The sequence below is a fragment of the Physeter macrocephalus genome, chromosome 5 (assembly GCF_002837175.3).
Source record: "Physeter macrocephalus isolate SW-GA chromosome 5, ASM283717v5, whole genome shotgun sequence".
Taxonomy (NCBI): Eukaryota; Metazoa; Chordata; class Mammalia; order Artiodactyla; family Physeteridae; genus Physeter; species Physeter macrocephalus.
The window spans coordinates 101,599,855-101,618,394 of NC_041218.1; the positions used below are offsets into that span (position 1 = coordinate 101,599,855).

The 18,540-nt window shown below is 41.3% G+C and overlaps 1 protein-coding gene across 6 annotated transcripts in view; it reads right to left on the reverse strand.

The window, feature by feature from the left end:
• LOC114486354 (39S ribosomal protein L42, mitochondrial-like) overlaps positions 1-18,540 on the reverse strand; it is a 125,567-nt gene that overhangs the window by 59,605 nt on the left and 47,422 nt on the right. For 3 of the 6 annotated variants that reach the window (XM_028490249.1, XM_028490247.1, XM_028490248.1), the window contains one exon: positions 2,811-2,988. In XM_028490249.1, coding sequence (XP_028346050.1) covers positions 2,811-2,988 — 178 coding nt within the window. Of the gene's footprint in view, positions 1-2,810; positions 2,989-4,940; positions 4,965-14,460; positions 14,627-18,540 lie in introns of those variants that run through there. The other 3 variants (XR_008617506.1, XR_008617507.1, XR_003679993.2) reach the window with 2 other exon arrangements.

An 18,540-nucleotide genomic window follows, 5' to 3' on the forward strand; every position in this document is an offset into this window, starting at 1 on the left:
CGGGAGAGGCCGCAGCGGTGAGAGGCCCGCGTACCGCAAAAAAAAAAGAATGGTTTAGAAGGTACTCAGTCCAAGATGCCCTGTTAAGCAGCTGCATCAATACTAGCAACTGCCATTCTCTGGACTTCCTGTCTTGGATAAAAAATTAATCCTTACTTGTTAAATCAGCATAAAGCATATTTTTAACTATTTGCAGCTGACAACATTCCTAAACACCAAGACATTTTTGTAACTGTTTTAAATTAATAAGCAATATAAAAATAAGATTTCTTATTATTATACTTAAAGGTACGTAGCATACCCTAGTATATAAATTTTAAGTTACATTGAATAAAATTAAATGACATTTATTTATGCATCAAATGAATCACATTTATTGAAAAAAATCAAATCATGTATGTATTGCACCACTGAAAAGATGAATGTCTCTCATAGATTTTGAGCCACAGACAAATGAGAGACTATGGTAATTTTATTTTAAAACAGAAAATTTATGATACATTGGCTCTGTTGGAACCATAGGATGGAATAAGGATATTTTGTGATGTCTTTGTGTCTTTCCTCCGGAAACTTGTCCTGGCAAAGATAAAAGCTAACCTTAGCAGAAGAAAACAGTCCAAAAGCACTCCCTTCCTCATTCACCGACCACACACCACCTTCAGAAGCACTGCCAACTCACGCCTCAGGGATGCTACCCAAGCTATGGGTCTGAATAGCCAAGGGGCCTCGCCCAGCCTGCCAATCCAAGCCATTTCCTGCTATTTCCCTCAACACCACCTATACTCCATCCAGAGAAATACCCAATCGCCGCTGAATAGTTCAACCGTTTGTTTATTTTTCCTGTGGAGAATGCCCTTCCCTTAATTGTGTCTGTCAGGAAAATCCCTTTTATCCTGCAAGGTCCTCCTCAAATACCTGTTCCTCGATGAAACTCTCCCCATCAGAGTTTACAGATCCCTCACGTGATATGCTCACGATATTAGCACAATGTCTTTGTTGTAGGCACTAGCCACAATGTGTATCTTTTATCAGATGATACAGCTCTTTCCACCAGTTGAATGTGAGGCCAGACCCCATCCCCTTAGCATCCTAGAACTTAAGATGCATCATGACCTTCTGGTTGACTGGAATTGACTTTCAAGTAGATGGATTCAGGTTTATCCAAGCACTGAAGAATGGAAGACAGCAAAGAAGCCACACGAAGAACTTTTGTAAGACTGGGGGTAGAGGTTCCAAATTATTATTTTTTAATCACTTTAACACATGTCTGTATACTTTTTTGTTTCCTAGTTAGGTATACTCACTTCATTAAGTAAAGGCTACCTCTCTGTACTCTACTTATGGAAGAAAATGGATACGTCAGCTGACCAATAATCCCCCAGTATTTTCACACAGCATCTCCCGAGAAGAGATTCGGGAGCTATCTTCCACATTTAGAAACAGCGCATCGACCCAATTGGTCTTTGATGCCCAGTGGCCTCCAGGATAAATGAAAATGTGTGCTTCCCCTAGGGGTTACTGGTTTCCATTTTTATCCCTTAGTGCTTGACTAAACAACACATGAAAATGAAAAACCTATACCAACTTTCCTAATTGAAGCCTGTGTCTGATTATGGAAGCACTTAAGACATCAAGACGGATTGCACATGGCCTGCTCCTGGCACTGAATGAATTCAGGCACCACTTCCTGCCATCAATTCTTGATAGGGCAGAACCAAGCCAGTCCGGGCTATGAAGTTATGATGAAACATGGAATGGTAAGAATGTTAATTTTCAACTGACAACACTTTACCAGATACAATTTAAAAGCATTTCCCCGGCTATTTCACTTTAACTTTGTAGGCAAATGCTACCAGAAATGCCACAGCGTACCGAAGAATTTGAGTTTATCTACAAAGGGAATCTATGTAGGGGGCTGAAGTCAACTGTTCACAGACATTTTTTACTAGCAGAGGGCAGCTGGCTTCAGCCTGAAACTTTCTTAATAATTAGAACTACATGACTAATCAGTTTCTAATTCCTATAAGCCTTCAAGTACAGAAACCTAACAAGGTAACACACGTCTGTGTTTGACTACATCCATATTTCATTCCCTACCCAAACCACACTTCACTGGAGGAGGGACGGGAAAGAGGAGGGCTGTTATTATTGTTAATGTTCAACAGAAATTAAAATTTTATTAGGAATTTGACTCTAATAAGGGTAGTGAAGACAGAAGATTATCCACTCTAGAGCACCAAACGGCTTAATTATCAGTTATCCTTAGGAGATAACGAAGAGGAAAGGGGAGGTGTTTTCTCCATAACGGGGATCCGTATAACCACGCCTGCTACATGTGTCCAGTCTGTGCTCATGCTGTGAAAGTCTTCGTGGCCCCTGAAAACCTACATTGAGCTCATGTCAGCAGCTCGAGGCCAGCCTCTCCTGCGTTAGGCAGAATCTATGCTGCATGGTTTAGAATAAAAAAAAAAAAAAAAGAGCTCTTTGGAATCACCCAGATGGATTTCAGATCTCAGATTTGCCACTTACTAGCTGAAATTTTTATGTTTTTTTTAACACATGAAAAGACAGTATATTATTTTACTATATGATATATTAGTGACTACACCAGGTTGCATTTTCTCAAATGGCAAACAAAGCACAGGACAACGTTTCTCTTCGATTCAAGAGAACTTCAATATCGCCACTCTTTGAGAGGGTCCAGTTTTTTGTGACAGCTGTGGGACTGTCCACCAGAGTATCAGTGATGCCTGGTAGTAAAGAACATTTTGCTAAATTGTTCTATCATGGCTCTTGCACACAGCATTTACCTTTTCCTCCTCGTCTGTTTTTTCTGCACTTGATCATGTGTTTCCTCATTATTATGCACAGGATCTGATCCGGGGATAGGTTTTTTGTGTTCATATGGAACATCCACGGAAGGGTGACAACATACTCTCCTCTTGCCATCAGATGTCAAATCCAACTCTACTCTGCAATAATAGCCTTCTGGAAGAGAAGAATAACATAGACCTATGAAAAAGGCAATATAATGCCCCATCATCATTTATCCATTCCCCTCCTGATGGACATTTAGCTTTTCTCACCTTTTCCATTATTACAAACACTCTTTGGATTAGAAATCTGTATCTCAAATAGCCCTATTTGATGTCACCCACTGTGCTGCTGCTTCAGCTCTGGTGTATCAGAATGCCTATCAGGTGGTCCAGGAAAAGGTGTTTTGAAGAGAAATTGTTTTAAAATCTGCTTCCAGCATACCCATGTTCATACCTGGACAGGAGCCCACCATTTTGTCTCTGGAATTTGATCTCTTAACTTCAGGTCACATGGAGAATACAATTCAAAAAGCTAGGTAACATGGTACCCTTAGTTTGTTTTTTTTTTTTTTTTTTAACATCTTTATTGGCGTATAATTGCTTTGCAATGGTGTGTTCGTTTCTGCTGTGTAACAAAGTGAACCAGCTATACGTATACACATATCCCCATATCTCCTCCCTCTTGCGTCTCCCTCCCACCATGTTGTCCTGCATAAGAGAATGCAGCTCGGCAGCTAAAAGCAACTGCAATGGTTGACGCCAATAAAACTATTTTAAAATGTGAAAAAAAAAAAAAAAAGCTACATAAAAGCAGATGGCACTTTGTGGAAGAACCAATGAAAAGTCATTTCCATTTCCTTTTGCTCCTGAAGACAAAGGCAGCGCCAGGAAAAAATATGTGAGATCCCTTCCAGATACAACAATCCATGGTTTATTTTCTAGCCAATGATGTGTTTGAACTTGGTTAGTCATCCAGACGGGACTGGGGGCAGAGAATGGAGCAAGTCAAATGCTTTGAAGCTCTCCTTTCATCCCAAGAAAGCTAAATGACTTAGTGTCTCTCGAATAAAACTTACATAGTGCTTTCCTAAATGCTGGTCACTGCCCTAAGAGCCTGAATCTATATTAAATCATTTAGTCTAATGATCACTAATACTTACATAATAATTAATATTGATGTTCAATGTGCTGTGTGTTTATTAACCCTCAATCCTCACAAAATTTTATAAGGTAGATACCTTTGCTACCTCCTTTTATGTGGAAACTGAGGCCCTGTAACCCAGCTGGTTACAGTGCAGTGGAGATGAGAGTTGAGGTATTTGCTCAGGAGCCAAGCTCTTAGCAACTGCACCTGCAGCCTCTGGCTCTGAGCAGGTTCTAGCTGTCACTTTTGTTGGGTTGTTTTGTATGTTGTGTTGTTCCAGCCGCTGTGATAACATCCTCTTCAAGAGCTGCCTGCCTGTCCTCCCAGGATGAGAGGTAAATGTGGAAGCTAAATTTCGTGGATAAAGAAAACTAGGTCTTTGGAGAGAATGCAGGCCAGTTACCCCAGCTTTGTTTGTTAGCCATTCAGTTTAGGAGCATGGTTGTTTTTTTGTTCGTTAGTTTCTTTTTTGTTTTGTTTTGTATTTTGTAGAAACACCTGGGATTAGAAAAGGTCTTGTTTCTTCCAGAACTTTCATATTTTACATTTATAAAACTATTCTTAAGCCAAGTGACATTATTCCACAATTAATATTTTGCGGGGATTATTAGGTGATGTCGTGGGCCTGAATCTGAAGTGTAGGAGCCCATCATTCTTCAGTTCTTCGTAAGGAGGTCCTGCTACATCAGGTTACGGTACCAAAGCCCCTGTGACCTTAGACAAGTCATGTCACGCAGCGGGGACTGGGTGTTCTCCTCAGCAAGTGGTATAATGTGTGTGAGGGGCTTGGTACAACCCCTCACACACAAGGAGTACAGAAACCCATGAGTCAGGAGTGCTGTTATTATACTATTATGATTACTCTTCTTCTTACTATTATCATCAATATTATAACCGGCATTTAAAAATTATTGTCGGACTTCCCTGGTGGTCCAGTGGTGAAGACTCCACGCTTCCACCGCAGGGGGCTCAGATTCAATCCCTGGTCCGGGAAGTTCTGCATGCTGCGGGGTGCAGCCAAAAAATTAAAAAAAAAAAAAATTTAATTAAAAAGTAATATATTGTGTTGCAAAGTTCTTGGACACCTGGAAGTAACTGAAATCCAAGGCAGGGTTTTCCAGTCTTGAGTCCGGCCCTCTGCAGACCCTCCCTGGAGCCTGAGAGTCTACAGATGTGGCTTGAGGCCATCTGATACGCAGGCGGGTGTGACCTCACCAGACAAGATCAATGCACAAGAACACTACCAGACAGCTGCGCTCTTAGGAAAATCATCACTCCTGCTGTTGCAAAGAGCTACACTTTCCTTTGCTCCTCCCTCTATTTTTGAGCTCCTTTTTTTCCCAACATACACGACACCAAGGCTGGGAGAATTTGTGTACACACAGGGCCCCTGGGAGAAGGCAGCCTTTGGGGCCACCAGGGATCAGAAGGGCCAGAGCCGGCATCCCGAATGCCTCTGCTGTGAATACAGAGGCACCACAAGGTCCTTGAGAGGCTTACTGCCGACCCAACTCCTCCTGGCTGAGCCAGTGGAAAATGCATTTACGTTTGGCAAATGCCAACGTAACCGGGCTTTTTAAAATTCCAGAAGACTTTAATTGCAGAAAATTACTTAAGTTTAAATCCCGTATTGTCTTTTTTTGCTCTTGAAGCTGAGCAAGGAAATGAGACCAAACTAGAGTTTAATAAAAACGAATTCCCAGTAGAATTCAGAGCACATCTTCAAACTGCCTTAAATCTTCTGTCGTGAAACTCTGCCCAGCGAACCGCAAGAGGTCAACAGCCTGTTTCTAATTTATACGTTTTACTCCCTTCAGGAGATGGGAGGAAAAATATCCAGAAAATAATGTCTGCAAAGTGATCACAGTTCCCACAATCCTGTGGAATTGCCAGCCTCTGTTCAACTCCTTGGAGAGGAAGAGACCTCAGCATGAGGGAGGAGCCGGGAGGATCCCCAAGGACCTCTGTGAGGAAGGAGAGCCGCCCCAGATCAGCACCTCCTGATGTCAAGGGCTCGTGAACGTGATGCCGCCGCGTCCTCGGGCAGCTCTGTGAGACGTGTTTGTATTACTGTGTAACGGGGCGAGTTCAGAGAGTCAAGGCCCCAACACTAGCCATTTGCAAATGTCATATCATATGCAATTCAAACCAGGTCCACCTACTTCCCAAATCAATTTTCCTGCCAGACAAAATATGGGACGCTCAGTTAAATTTGAATTTCAGATAAGCCAGATGTTCCTAGTAGCCTCACACCCAGGGTAAGGCTTTAGCGTGAATGTGTCCCAAATAACACACGGAACATAAATATACTAAGAAATTATCCATTGCTTATCTAAAATTTCAACTGAACTGGGCATCTTATATTTCTATTTGCTAAATCTGGTAACCTTAACATCGGGAGATTTCGCCTGACAAGAACCAAATGTTAAATATCTTGTTCTCTTAATTGGTATAGGTCTCAATTCAATTTATAAAGATAATGTATATTTGGCAGGGTGTATAGGACATTGCTGCTTAATATTTTATTTTAAGCTTATGAGAAGGAAAGGAAAAAGAAAAAGGGAAGAAATGATGGAGGAAGGGAAAGAAGGAGATCAGGAGGGGAGAGTGGGAGTGAAGGAAAAAGGAAAGAAAGAAAAAAGAAGGAAAAAAATATGACGTCTCAGAACATCTGCTATTAAAGCAACAACAAAAACACTTCTACTATATCAGAATTATAGACTACTAAAAAGTAATTTAGCTTACAACTAAAATGAATAATAATACCTTATACAGGACATTTATTTAGAAAGATAACTTGTAAAATATTATGTTGGACCATTTCAGTTTAAATATGCATATATTTTACTAACTAAATTATACTATTAATGCAATGTTTCTCAAATATTATCATAACCAAGCAGACCTACAGTAATTAGATTACAGTGAGACATCTAAATTATATGCAGATAAATTCTGTTTTCATCCATTTCAGAACATATCCTACAAGTCCCAAAACATCTGGATATCTGCAAGCAACTAAAACTTTGGCAAAATAATTCACCGATTTAACTTTTTTAAAATATTTATCCAGAGGTTGTATCTCTTTATACTCACACAGTCACATTTCTCATGAGTTTTAAGAAGTCATTTGATCTCTCCAGGCCTTGGCAATGGTCTCCATGTAATGAGGCTTGGGCCTCAGGACCCTGACAGACCTCTCACTCTAATATTTAGTGATTTTCTGAGTCAGCTTTCAAATGGGTAATTGCAAGTAGTAGAAGATTTAAACATTGCTGTTCTCAGTTGAAAGGTGGTTAGAGAATACAAGTATACACTTATTTCGTTCTTGTTTAAGCTTCCAGGAATATAAGACACAGTATTTATCCCCTGCGTGGATGACCACTGATCCAAGTAAACATAAGGTGAAAGAGTGTAACTGATGGGGGGGTGGGGGGGAGGGGGCAATAAAGTCACACTGTAATCTTTTCTATTTACTTAAGGCTCACTGTATGTATTTGAAAATGCCAAGATATATTCCAATGGGAGCAGAGACCTAGGAAAATAAAATTTCACTCAGGGCTGACTTCACAATGATTTAACTATAAAAATTCCTTTCCTTGTCATCCCTTAATTCTCAGTCTGTGTGCCACTAAAGTGGAGAGGAATGGCTGTAACAAGTTCCCACGGCATTCCTGCATCATGGGGGCATTCGCTGGCTCCTGGGGCCACACGCAGGAAAAGACAGAGCTCTGCCTTCAATAAGCAGGGAAAACATGGACCCAGCCAAGCTCAACACACTACAACTGGTTTATAACAGCCTTCAATGAAAGGGCTTTTGGGGAATGTCAAGAGAGAGCCCCAAATCCTTGGAGGAACCCAGGGACAATCCTCAGAGGAGGAAACAGAATGGGTGAGGGGGCCCATCAAAGCTAAACTGACACTATTGTGGTATCGTGGGCCGAAGGACCATGGGCTATGCCGCTGTGTCCAGGGTGAGAGTGTTTTAAAATACCGTGTATTCATAGAACCTTGAGGGGTACAAGTCCAACAGGCCACTGAAAGGATAGTTTGTTTCAGATCCCAAGAGGAGGGGGCCACCTGGGAAGCACCAGGGTCAGTCAGGAGACCAAGGGAGCGATGGGCAAGAACCTTTACTGTAGTTTCCTTGGGAGGAACGGGCGAGTCAGGGCGCACACACAGGTCTAGGACTGGCTGGTTTGAGTGGACAGTGTGCTCTGGGCATAAGGGCTGTCCCCGGTTGTCTGGTCCTTGGCCCTCGGGTGAGTATGGCAAGGGGTAGTGACATTTGCCCACTGCACACCCATTACCTTGGTGAACACAGCATTCCTAGACGAAGGAACTGGTGTTGTGGTCGTTCTTGGGAGGAGAAGGCCCTGCCTGATCCAGTGGGGTCCAGCTCCTGAGGCATTAGTTCAATTCTCCAGAGTTCGGCACGGTGTTCATGAGGCCTCGTGGGGCAGCCAGGCCCATGGGAACATTTCACCTCTAATTCGAAGGCACCGATAGTCTGATTGTTAGTGAGCTTGCTGCACGGATGCAAGAGAAAGACAAGGACAATAGTCACCCCCGTTATCCCCTCCACCTCCCACAAAGGAGAGGACTTGGTGAAGCTCAGCAGCGCTGGCAAACACATCTAGACACATACCAAACATACGAGGCATTCTTTTACGTTCACTTACTCATATAAAATGGTTCTAAATATGTATTTAGCAAACAAGCTCGATTTCAGAGCCTTTAATAAGCATCATGAAGGTTAATGAAGCCAGGTAGTGTTTATATACCGACATAAATAAAATTCAAGTCATACTTCGATATCGCCAAATATCTAAATATTAGACATTGTGTAAACAAGCATTACCTAATCAGAATCTTCCATATTCTATTACAATCTTGGAGTCACTAATTATAGATGAAGTGCCCTTATGGATACATGCACAGAGGAAGAAAACCACAGAAGCAAAGGCGTTAAGCTCCTCACTACCACATAAAATTTACAGATGGGAAAACTGGTGTCCATCCAAAAGACCAATGTCACTTGGGAACCCACCAATAGCACAATACTGAGACGACAATGTTTATATTTTTTGCACAATTATGAAGCTCTTTTTTATTTCTCCCAAATGGAGAGACAAATATATATAAAAATAATGATGGCATCCATAAAGTGGAACACTAGAATAAAATACCTGTATTTACTGACTTTAATGTTTTTAGTTTGGAGTAAGAAGAATAACTTTTATAAGATGTTCTATGGCCAAAGTTCTCCTCCTGGAATCTTTTCGGAATGAAGCATTGTAAAAAAAAATCTGCCAAACCAACAGCTGTGAGGTTTACACAGTAGAAGGGTATGGATATTTTTGGAAGAAAACACATGGGAATCATTTCCAAAGCACTTCTAAAGAGTCATTCACGATAAAACAATAAAATATTAACCATAAAAACCTAAGAAGGTAAAAGTCATGGCCATAAAATCTCTTTAGCTTGGCCACACACTGAAAATGAGGGTGTTAACATAAATCACGAGGCACTGTGGCCCGACGCCCTGAGATCCAGGGCAAAGTGTGGGACAAACACGCCTTTCACACTGACTGACATAGGCCCCTATGGTGCAGATCAGAAGACTCAGAGAACAACGTCCATCACTCCCTGCTTTCTCCACCTCTGTTAGGTGAGATCACAAACAAAATTTTACTCAGTCAAGGTACAGCAAAAGTTAGGGAATAAGGATGAGAGTTAAGCATCCAGCACACCCCTCTCCCCAACAAAAGGGGACTAGCTTTAAAAAGTAACTTTGATCTCTATCTTATTCCAGACCAAGACCTGCTTTGTAAAGATTACAAGGTGTTGTTTTTCCTCTGTTGGCTGCTGCGAAGACTGGGCTCGACCTGTAGTGTAATAGTTAACGATATAATATTACCCCTACTTCACGATTCCCTTACGGCATTCTCTTGACAAGGGGAAAGGTTCACAGCCTGGATGAGGCCCTTGGTGACCTGACCTTCAAAGCCTGGTGTGCCGGAAAGGCTCTGTATGTAATTATGCGTTACTTTGACAAATTTGTATAATATGGACAAAAAGCAAACCAAAAAATCCCAAAATGTTTTAAGAGCAGAGGGAAGGGAATGGTCTTAGAAAAGTTTTGTTTTGTTCTGTTTTCCTCCAAGAAGTGGAGGAATTAAATTCTGAGTGTATCCACACCTCCTGGTCTCCTTTTCAAAGTAAGAGAAACTGACACAAAGGACGTTTTCAAATAGAAATAATAACCACAGATCTGTACTTCCTAATAGCCAATACTTGCTTAAATTCAGTTGGGCCTGTTATTTTAATATAAGAAAAATACTTAAGCAGAAGTAAATTCTAAAATAATAGATGTTTTATTTAAAAGGAGACTTCTCGGGAATCCCTACGACATAAGTTATTGAATTCTTTATTTGCTCCCAAGGACATTTTGCCACATTCAATCAGAACAGAAAATTTTGGAAAGAGAAACTTGATAATTTACCTATTGTGCAAAAGTTGTGAAATACCAAGATATTTATGGGTTTGGCCGTGGCTGGCCAATTAGAAAATTATTTCATTTCATTTTTAAAAGGTGGTGTTTAGAAAATTCCCAAAATATGTCCTACAAACTTTTCCCATTGAATTCTTGTTCTACTCCTTAGTATTCTACTAAATATTGGTCTTAAGAGGATTCTGACACCTAATTTTGAAAACAAAATTAAGAGACTTTGTCCCCCTTTGAAAACGAGGAACTGGCTGACCAAGGATTGTCGATCACGTTGAGAGCGTCTCCTGGTTGTCGGTTAAGATTTCCTCCAACCCAAAAATGGCAAGAGCTCCCTTTTCCCTAAAGTTTGCATGGCAATTCAGTTAAATAAGAGAGTAAAACATTCATCACAAGAGCAGCAAGAGCACTACGTTTTTCTGCATTTCATATTTTCTAGATTTTGCTAATTGAAAGAACTATCTAGAAGACTAGTAAGATGGAAGCTAAATTTAGCAAAGGCACCAAAATAAATCATTGTAAAGGATCCATCTCCTCATAAAAAATAAAGAAATTCTCCACTGAAAGAAAAGGAAGAAAAACATCTGGATGAAGAGCAATGGTTTTTCTAATAGCTGGTGTTTCCCAGCATCTTATGATGTGCATAACATCCCCTGTGTGTGTTGTATATGACCTTGTCACAGAACAACCTCGAGATGTAGGGAAAAGTCAGATTCACTTGTCAGTTGAGGAAACCCAATGACTGACATAAAAGTCCCAGAGTTCAGGTACTTCCCAGGGAACACTGCCGTTGGCCCTTCCTTGCAGCAGCCATCACACTCAGCTCCCGGGCATACTCTGTGAAAGCTACTGTGCTCTGGTCCTAGGACGTGAACACTGGGCAAGGGATAGAAGGAACACATGGACACTTTGCCAAGGAGCCTGTGTCTCCCTGAGACCTGGCTCCAGGGAGATCCCCGCAGGGGCTCCACCCTTACTTGACTTGGCCTTGCTATGAATACAGTAATAGCAGGGTTGAAATGTTCTCTGAGGATTTTCAGCAAGTGTGGCTCCTCCAAGATAATTCTCACACCTACCTATGAGAACCATCTTCTAGCCCCAAAGCATGCAAACAAAAACCAAAACTGTAGAACAGCTTATAGGATGCACTCTGTGGGAGAACCTGAAGTAAAATGATGGGTGGATGCACTCTGTAAGCATTCGTTAACCAACCTCTATGTGCTCGGTACGTGCTGGACCAAACTTTCACTGCAATTAATTCATTTAAACTCACAACAGCTTTATTAACTAGATTATTATTTTTCCCATTTTTACATGTAAGAAATGAGAGTCTCAGAGAAACTAAGAAAGTGTCCATGGTCACTGCAATATTGTGATCTGTAAGAAAAATATATTTGTTTTACATATGGCAGTGCACAAACGTCAATCCCAATCTCCCGGTACATCCCATCCCTCCCTCCCCTCCCTGTGTCCACATGTCTCTTCTCTACATCTGTGTCTCTATTCCTGCCCTGAAAATAGGTTCACCTGTACCATTTTTCTAGATTCCACATATATGAGTTAATATATGAGATTTGTTTTTCTCTTTCTGGCTTACTTCACTCTGTATGACAGACTCTAGGTCCATCCACGTCTCTACAAATGATCCAGTTTTGTTCCTTTTTTGTGGCTGTATTACACAGGGAGCTCAGATCGGTGGTCTGTGGTGACCTAGAGGGGTGGGATGGGGGAGGGGGAGGGAGGCCCAAGAGGGAGAGGATATATGTATACATATAGCTGATTCACTTCGTTGTACGGCAGAAACTAACACAACATTGTAAAGCAACTATACCCCAATAAAATACTATATATATATTTGGTCATTCAGATAACCAAACTATATTTCTCATATATACTTGGTTTTCTTCCACAGTTCCTGGCTTCTAACTCCCCAAAACCCTTGGAATTTCCTGAGCAATAAGAGCAGTGAGAGATTTTGTTATAATATTTGGTCTCTTGTCCTCAGTTCTTGAAATCAATTCAGAACTGTAAAAAGGAAATGGATGTCTTGTTATTCATAACAAGCTCCTTCTACCGCAACTGGGTTTATGTCAATGAGGTGAATTTTGAAATGCACCTAACCAATGGGGGCTTGTTGCCAGGGAAACCAACCAAATGATTAGAGGGTTGTAACTCTCAGTCCCACCTCCTCCTGATTTCCAGGAAGAGGAGAGGGGCTGGAGGTTGACTCAGTCACTGGCCAATGATTTAATCGATCGTGCCTCTGTAATGAAGCCTCCATGAAAACCCAAAAGGGTGAGTGCCAAGAGCTTCCACATTGGTGAACAAGTAGAGCTTCCATGCCCCTCCCCATAACTTGCCCTGTGCGTCTCTTCCACCTGGCTGTTTCGGAGTTATATCCTTTTATAATAAACTAGTAATCTATAAATAAAATGTTTCTCTCAGTTTTATGAGCAGATCTAGAAGGTTAATTGTACCCAAGGAGGGGGTCATGGGAACCTCTGATCTACAGCCAGTTGATTAGAAGCACAGGTGGCAACCTGGACTGGTGACTGGTGTGTGAAGGTGGGGGGAGTGAGGTGCAATCTTGTGGGATTGAGCCCTTAACCTGTGGGATCTGACACTACATCCGGGTATATAATATTAGAATTGAGTTGAATTGTAGGACCCCCAGCGAGAGTTGGAGCATTGCTTATAGGTGTGGGCAACCTTCCCCCAACATTGGAAGTGGGCATCAGAACTAAAGAGTCACAGAACTAATTAGTTGGAGGAGCAAACTTTGATTTCAGATCATTCTAATCTCAAAGTTCATTCTGCCACATCACACGGCATCTAAGAAGAGATGCATTTGGAAACTTGGGTTGTTTTTTTTATATCTATAGCTCTGGAGAATTTAATGCTTTTTTATTGAAGTATAGTTGATTTACAATGTTGTATTAGTTAGGTGTACAGCAAAGTGATTCAGCTGTATATATATAATATATATAATGTATATATATAATATATATATACAGACACACACATATATATATATTCTTTTTCAGATTCTTTGCCCTTAAAGGTTATTACAAATTACTGAGTACAGTTCCCTGTGCTATACAGTAGGTCCTTGTTGGTTATCTATTTTTTATATAGTAGAGTAGGTCCTTGTTGGCTATCTATTTTTTATATAGTAGTGTGTATATGTTAATTCCAAACTCCTAATTTATCCCTCCCCCCCTTCCCTCTTTGGTAACCATAAGTTTGTTTTCTATGTCTGTGGGTCTATTTCTGTTTTGTATATAAGTTAATTTGTGCCTTTTTTTTTTTTTAGATTCCACATATAAACAATATCATACAATATTTGTCTTTGTCTGGCTTACTTCACTTAGTATGATAGTCTCAAGGTCCATCCATGTTGCTGCTAGACCTAGAATTGGGATTGCTGGCTCATATGGTAGCTCTATTTTTAGGTTTTTAAGGAACCTCCATACTGTTCTCAATAGTGGCTGCACCAATTTACATTCCCACCGATAGTTTAAGAGGGTTCCTTTTTCAAAGACTTGACTTCCTAAGATTCAGAAGTTTCCAGTTAATAAGGAGGACTCCCATGGATGTGTGCACCTTGGCGATCTCTAGTCAAGCACCAATGCACAGGGAAGCAAATAGTCCAAACTCTGGTGCCTTTTGCTGGCTTGTACAACTGAATGGTTCTGTTCTGCACTCCGAGGAAAAAAGGAAGGAAATTAACTCTCAAGTCTTCTTTTGCCACAAGAGCCATGACTTGCAGCAATAGTCCATCTACAACATGAGACATTGAAATATAGGCTTTAAGAGAACATGTTTTCAGTTGCATTTTATAGTCAAGTCATTACAAAATGTCCATTCTCTGGATGAGATGAAACTGATGACTTCCTGAAAGGATGTGAAAATTTTCCACATCCTTAATCCTGTCCCTGGAGCTCAGAATTTGCAGAAGACTAAAGCTGGCAGGAGTCTTGGAAACATCTCACCTTCCCTTCATGTTTCAGAGGCCTCCGTCTGTTTACTTTTTCCACTCCTCTAATTTTGACTATTGTAATTAGTATCTCCACATCTGCTTGTATCCCAGGACATCTCTCCTAGACACCTCCAGGAATGTCTTCTTAGTAAACAAACCAGGTCAATCTTCTTCTAAGGCTGAAACAAACCAAACCAAAGCAAAGAAAGACAAAACAGAACTTCTGACAACTCCTGCTTCATATGGGGAAGACCGTCATTCCTAGCCTGGCACACAGATGCTTGACATACAACCCACATCTTGTTTCCTTTCCACCCCTTACCACTTTCCTCCTGATCATACAAACCTTAGTTCTAATTTCTTGTTCCTCATGAAGCACTGTTTTATCTTTCATGTATCTGAGTCTTAACATGCACTCTTTTCTCTGCCTGGATTATCCTTCCCTTTATATTGTGTCTGGCAATAATGAAATGCATGAAAGAATGAGTCAGACAATAGGGTCTCAGAGAGTTTTCCCTCTTGGATTGACTTCACGATTTCTCCGTGTGCTTGTCAGGGCCTGATCACGCCATCTTTCTGCAGATCACATATTGTGTATCTCCAGTTTCCCCGACTAGCTGTTTCATCAGTCCCTGCTGGGCCCTGAAGTAAAGAAGTGTCACAGATCTTGGATGAAACATACAGATTAAAATATGTTCCACTTTTTGAATAGGGCAGCTTTGTTGAATTCTCACTCTAACCAGCTAGATGAGACTGGGCAACTTGCTTAACAGTATCAACCTCCATTTTCATGTCCATAAACTAGGAATAATGACACACTTCTCAAAGAAATGTGGTGAGGATTGATGTTTGTAAACACACAGCACTGTCTGGTATAAAGCAACTGTTCCATAAGTGAGTGGTCGAGAGTTCAGGCTCTGGAGGCAGAGCACAGTTGTCCAAACTGGGAGCCCTGCCATTTACTGGCTGTGTGAACTTGGCAAGTGAAACCCTTTAAATTCAGTTTCCCCATATATTAAAATGAGAGTGAGATGATTACACTTAGTTTGGGATGATGCAATAGATACACTACACTAGAATATTCTTGAGTAGAAGTTGCAGGATGCACAGTGCTTATCAATGTAGGTAGTCCTCCATGTGTTAACTCACCCCACCTTCACAGTCTATGCTCAGTATTGTTAACTCTTAGTAGCACCAGTTGTTGCTATCATCATTGTCATCATCATCACCATCACCATCATCATCACCATCATCACCATCACCATCATCCTCATCCTCATCATCATCATCATCACCATCATCCTCATCCTCATCATCACCATCATCACCATCACCATCATCCTCATCCTCATCATCACCATCATCACCATCACCATCATCATTATCATCATCTTTTTCATTGTCACCATCCTCATCACCTCTACCATCATCTTCACAGTCATCATCATCACCATCATCATCATCACCATCACGATCATCCTCATCATCATTATCACCACCATCATCACCATCATCATCACCATCATCATTATCATCATCCTCATCATTGTCACCATCCTCATCACTGTCACCATCCTCATCACCTCTACCATCATCATCACAGTCATCATCATTATCCATCATCATCTTCATTGTCTTCACACACTCACACTGGTTCCTATGTGGCACATTCCTGTCGAGTCATATCCACTCCTCCCCTCCTTACCATACTTTAGTGATGACACTTTGTTAACATGCTCACAAGCCCCTTAGAATCCAGCCTCTACTCTTCAGGCATGACAAGGACAGTTTGAAAGAAGCCTGTTTACTCTGCAGCACAACTCATGAAATCATCCCTTTGAATCAGGAGAGCTGGTTGGGCTCGTTATGTCTAGCTCACTCTCCTCAAAATCACCCACAAGAAAAGTCTTATGAAATATTCTGAAAATTTTAAAAAAGAGAATCTATCCTGTTATAAAAAATTTGAGAAACATCGTATCATATATCATTGCCTAGATATATAGTAATTCATTTTAGCATATTAAAGGACTGGAGAAATGCCAGAGTAAACTAATTAATATATTTAACTAATGTAAGTTTCTTAATCTGTGCAATCAGCTAATCCCTAAATCTATGACTAAGGAAAATTTCCCTGTGTTTGTGTGTATGTGTATATAGGTGTACTATGCAGTAGGAAGGGCTGTGTAAGTGCCTTCTCCTTTCCATGTATTCACATGTGTGTATATGCATATGTGTGGTGTGCTACATGCCTTCTCCTTTCTGCGTGTGTGTGTGTGTGTGTGTACTAAGCAATGAGAGGATGTAACAAATACCTTCTCCTGTATGAAATTTCTCCCACCTTAACCTTCTTCCTTTTGAGTTTTGAGCTCCTTTCCCTAATTATTGACTATTCTATCAACATTCTGTTCTGTCTCTTGCCCTATTTTTCTTCTACACTATAAGAAAGAAAAAAGTACCAGAAGGGGAGGGGGTAGAAAACATTGTGTGCCCACCGGTTTTCACTTGCTCTGTTTCCACCCTGTGGGGCTGATCTAGTGCCAGTTCTGTGGCTGCATCAACACCAGGTCTAGCTGGCCTGCCCCTGTGCCTCTTGTCCCTTTAAAATTTTATGAAATCTTCCCCTACTCAGAAAATGAGCACATGCACACATTCACAAGCATCCTTGCAGATATGACCTCAGCCCCTTGGATGTCAGGTCCATGGACTCCAGGTTAAGACAGATGCTTCACAGGGACAGCAGCCACCATCTTAACCCCTGAATCTTCGGCACTAGCACAGGGTCTGGCAGAGAGTAGGTGTCAGTAAATGTTGAAAGAATGAATGAAAGAATAAAAGAATAAATAAATGTTGAATAAATAAATTAATCAAGATGTCTCATCAGGGATCCATTTATTTTTAAGACCACGTGGTATGTTCTTCAGAAGCATGTTCATCCCCAAAGGACAAACTTGTCCCAAGTCTCCTGGTACATCCAGGTATATTTTCTTTTGGCCCCTTTCAAAAGGTTATTATTCTCATACACTCATCCTGCTTTTGTCTACAAAGTAAGTCTCCACCTTTTAGGGTCATTAGGTACAGTTATACAGATTGTACACTGCTACTGTACAGAGTGTCTGGCCAAGGAAAGTGAGAGCTGAAACTCAAGCTTGCATATCGGGGCAGCGCAGGGTCTGCCTTGAAGAAGAAGCACCATTTGCTTGCAGTTATGTCCTTGCCAGAGGGGATGATTTTTATAATTCACTCAGAGAAGCGGTGTGGATTAGATATGAGCCTCCCACAGGATACAAGACTGCCTGGGGGTACTTTTTTTTTCCAGAATCTAGGTCAAGAGTTGACGAAGATGGACATATGCCACCTTTTCATTATGACTTACTGTGTGGATCACAATGGGAAACGTTCCGGAAAGAACATAAGTAGCGGACATTTGATTGGACTACACTGGGTCTCATAAAATTCTTTCCTACACTGGCCACAGAGTGGCTGAGATGTGGATGTGTGTTGAAGCCAGAGAGGCTGAGAGAGATGAAGAAGAAACCAGGAGCAGGGCTTGAGGCTCCGGCCCTCACGTAGCCCCGGCAGAGTCGTGGGCATGAAGTTTTCTGGAAGGATAGAAGTTGCACCCATTGGGCATCAACAATCCTCTTCCTACCAGGAGCCCACGATGTCTGTTCGTTGTTTTCTTCCATCTCTAAGTGAAGAGTCCTCCGCCCTTCTGCCTGCTATCCTTTCTTCCACGGTATGGAGGTCTTTCCCCCAATTACGGATTCTCTCTGACCCTTGGCATAAAAAGACCCCAGTGGCAAACAGATAGAACCCGATTCACATGGCCCCTGGTCTCAGAGGAGTAATGTATATCTGCAGAGATCTCTCATCAGGAGACATTGTTGACTGCGGGACTCACCCTTTGCCCTGGAAAGGGCTGTCTCAGGAGGGACCCACCAGAAACGCTACCCTTGTTACGTGAACCAGTTAACATTTATGAAATGCTCACAATTCTCCAGGCATCGAGCCGGGCACTTTACCTGCATTATTTCTTCATTTGTCACCACAGACCTCTGTTAAGTTACTTAACATCTCTGCATCATAAAAGAAA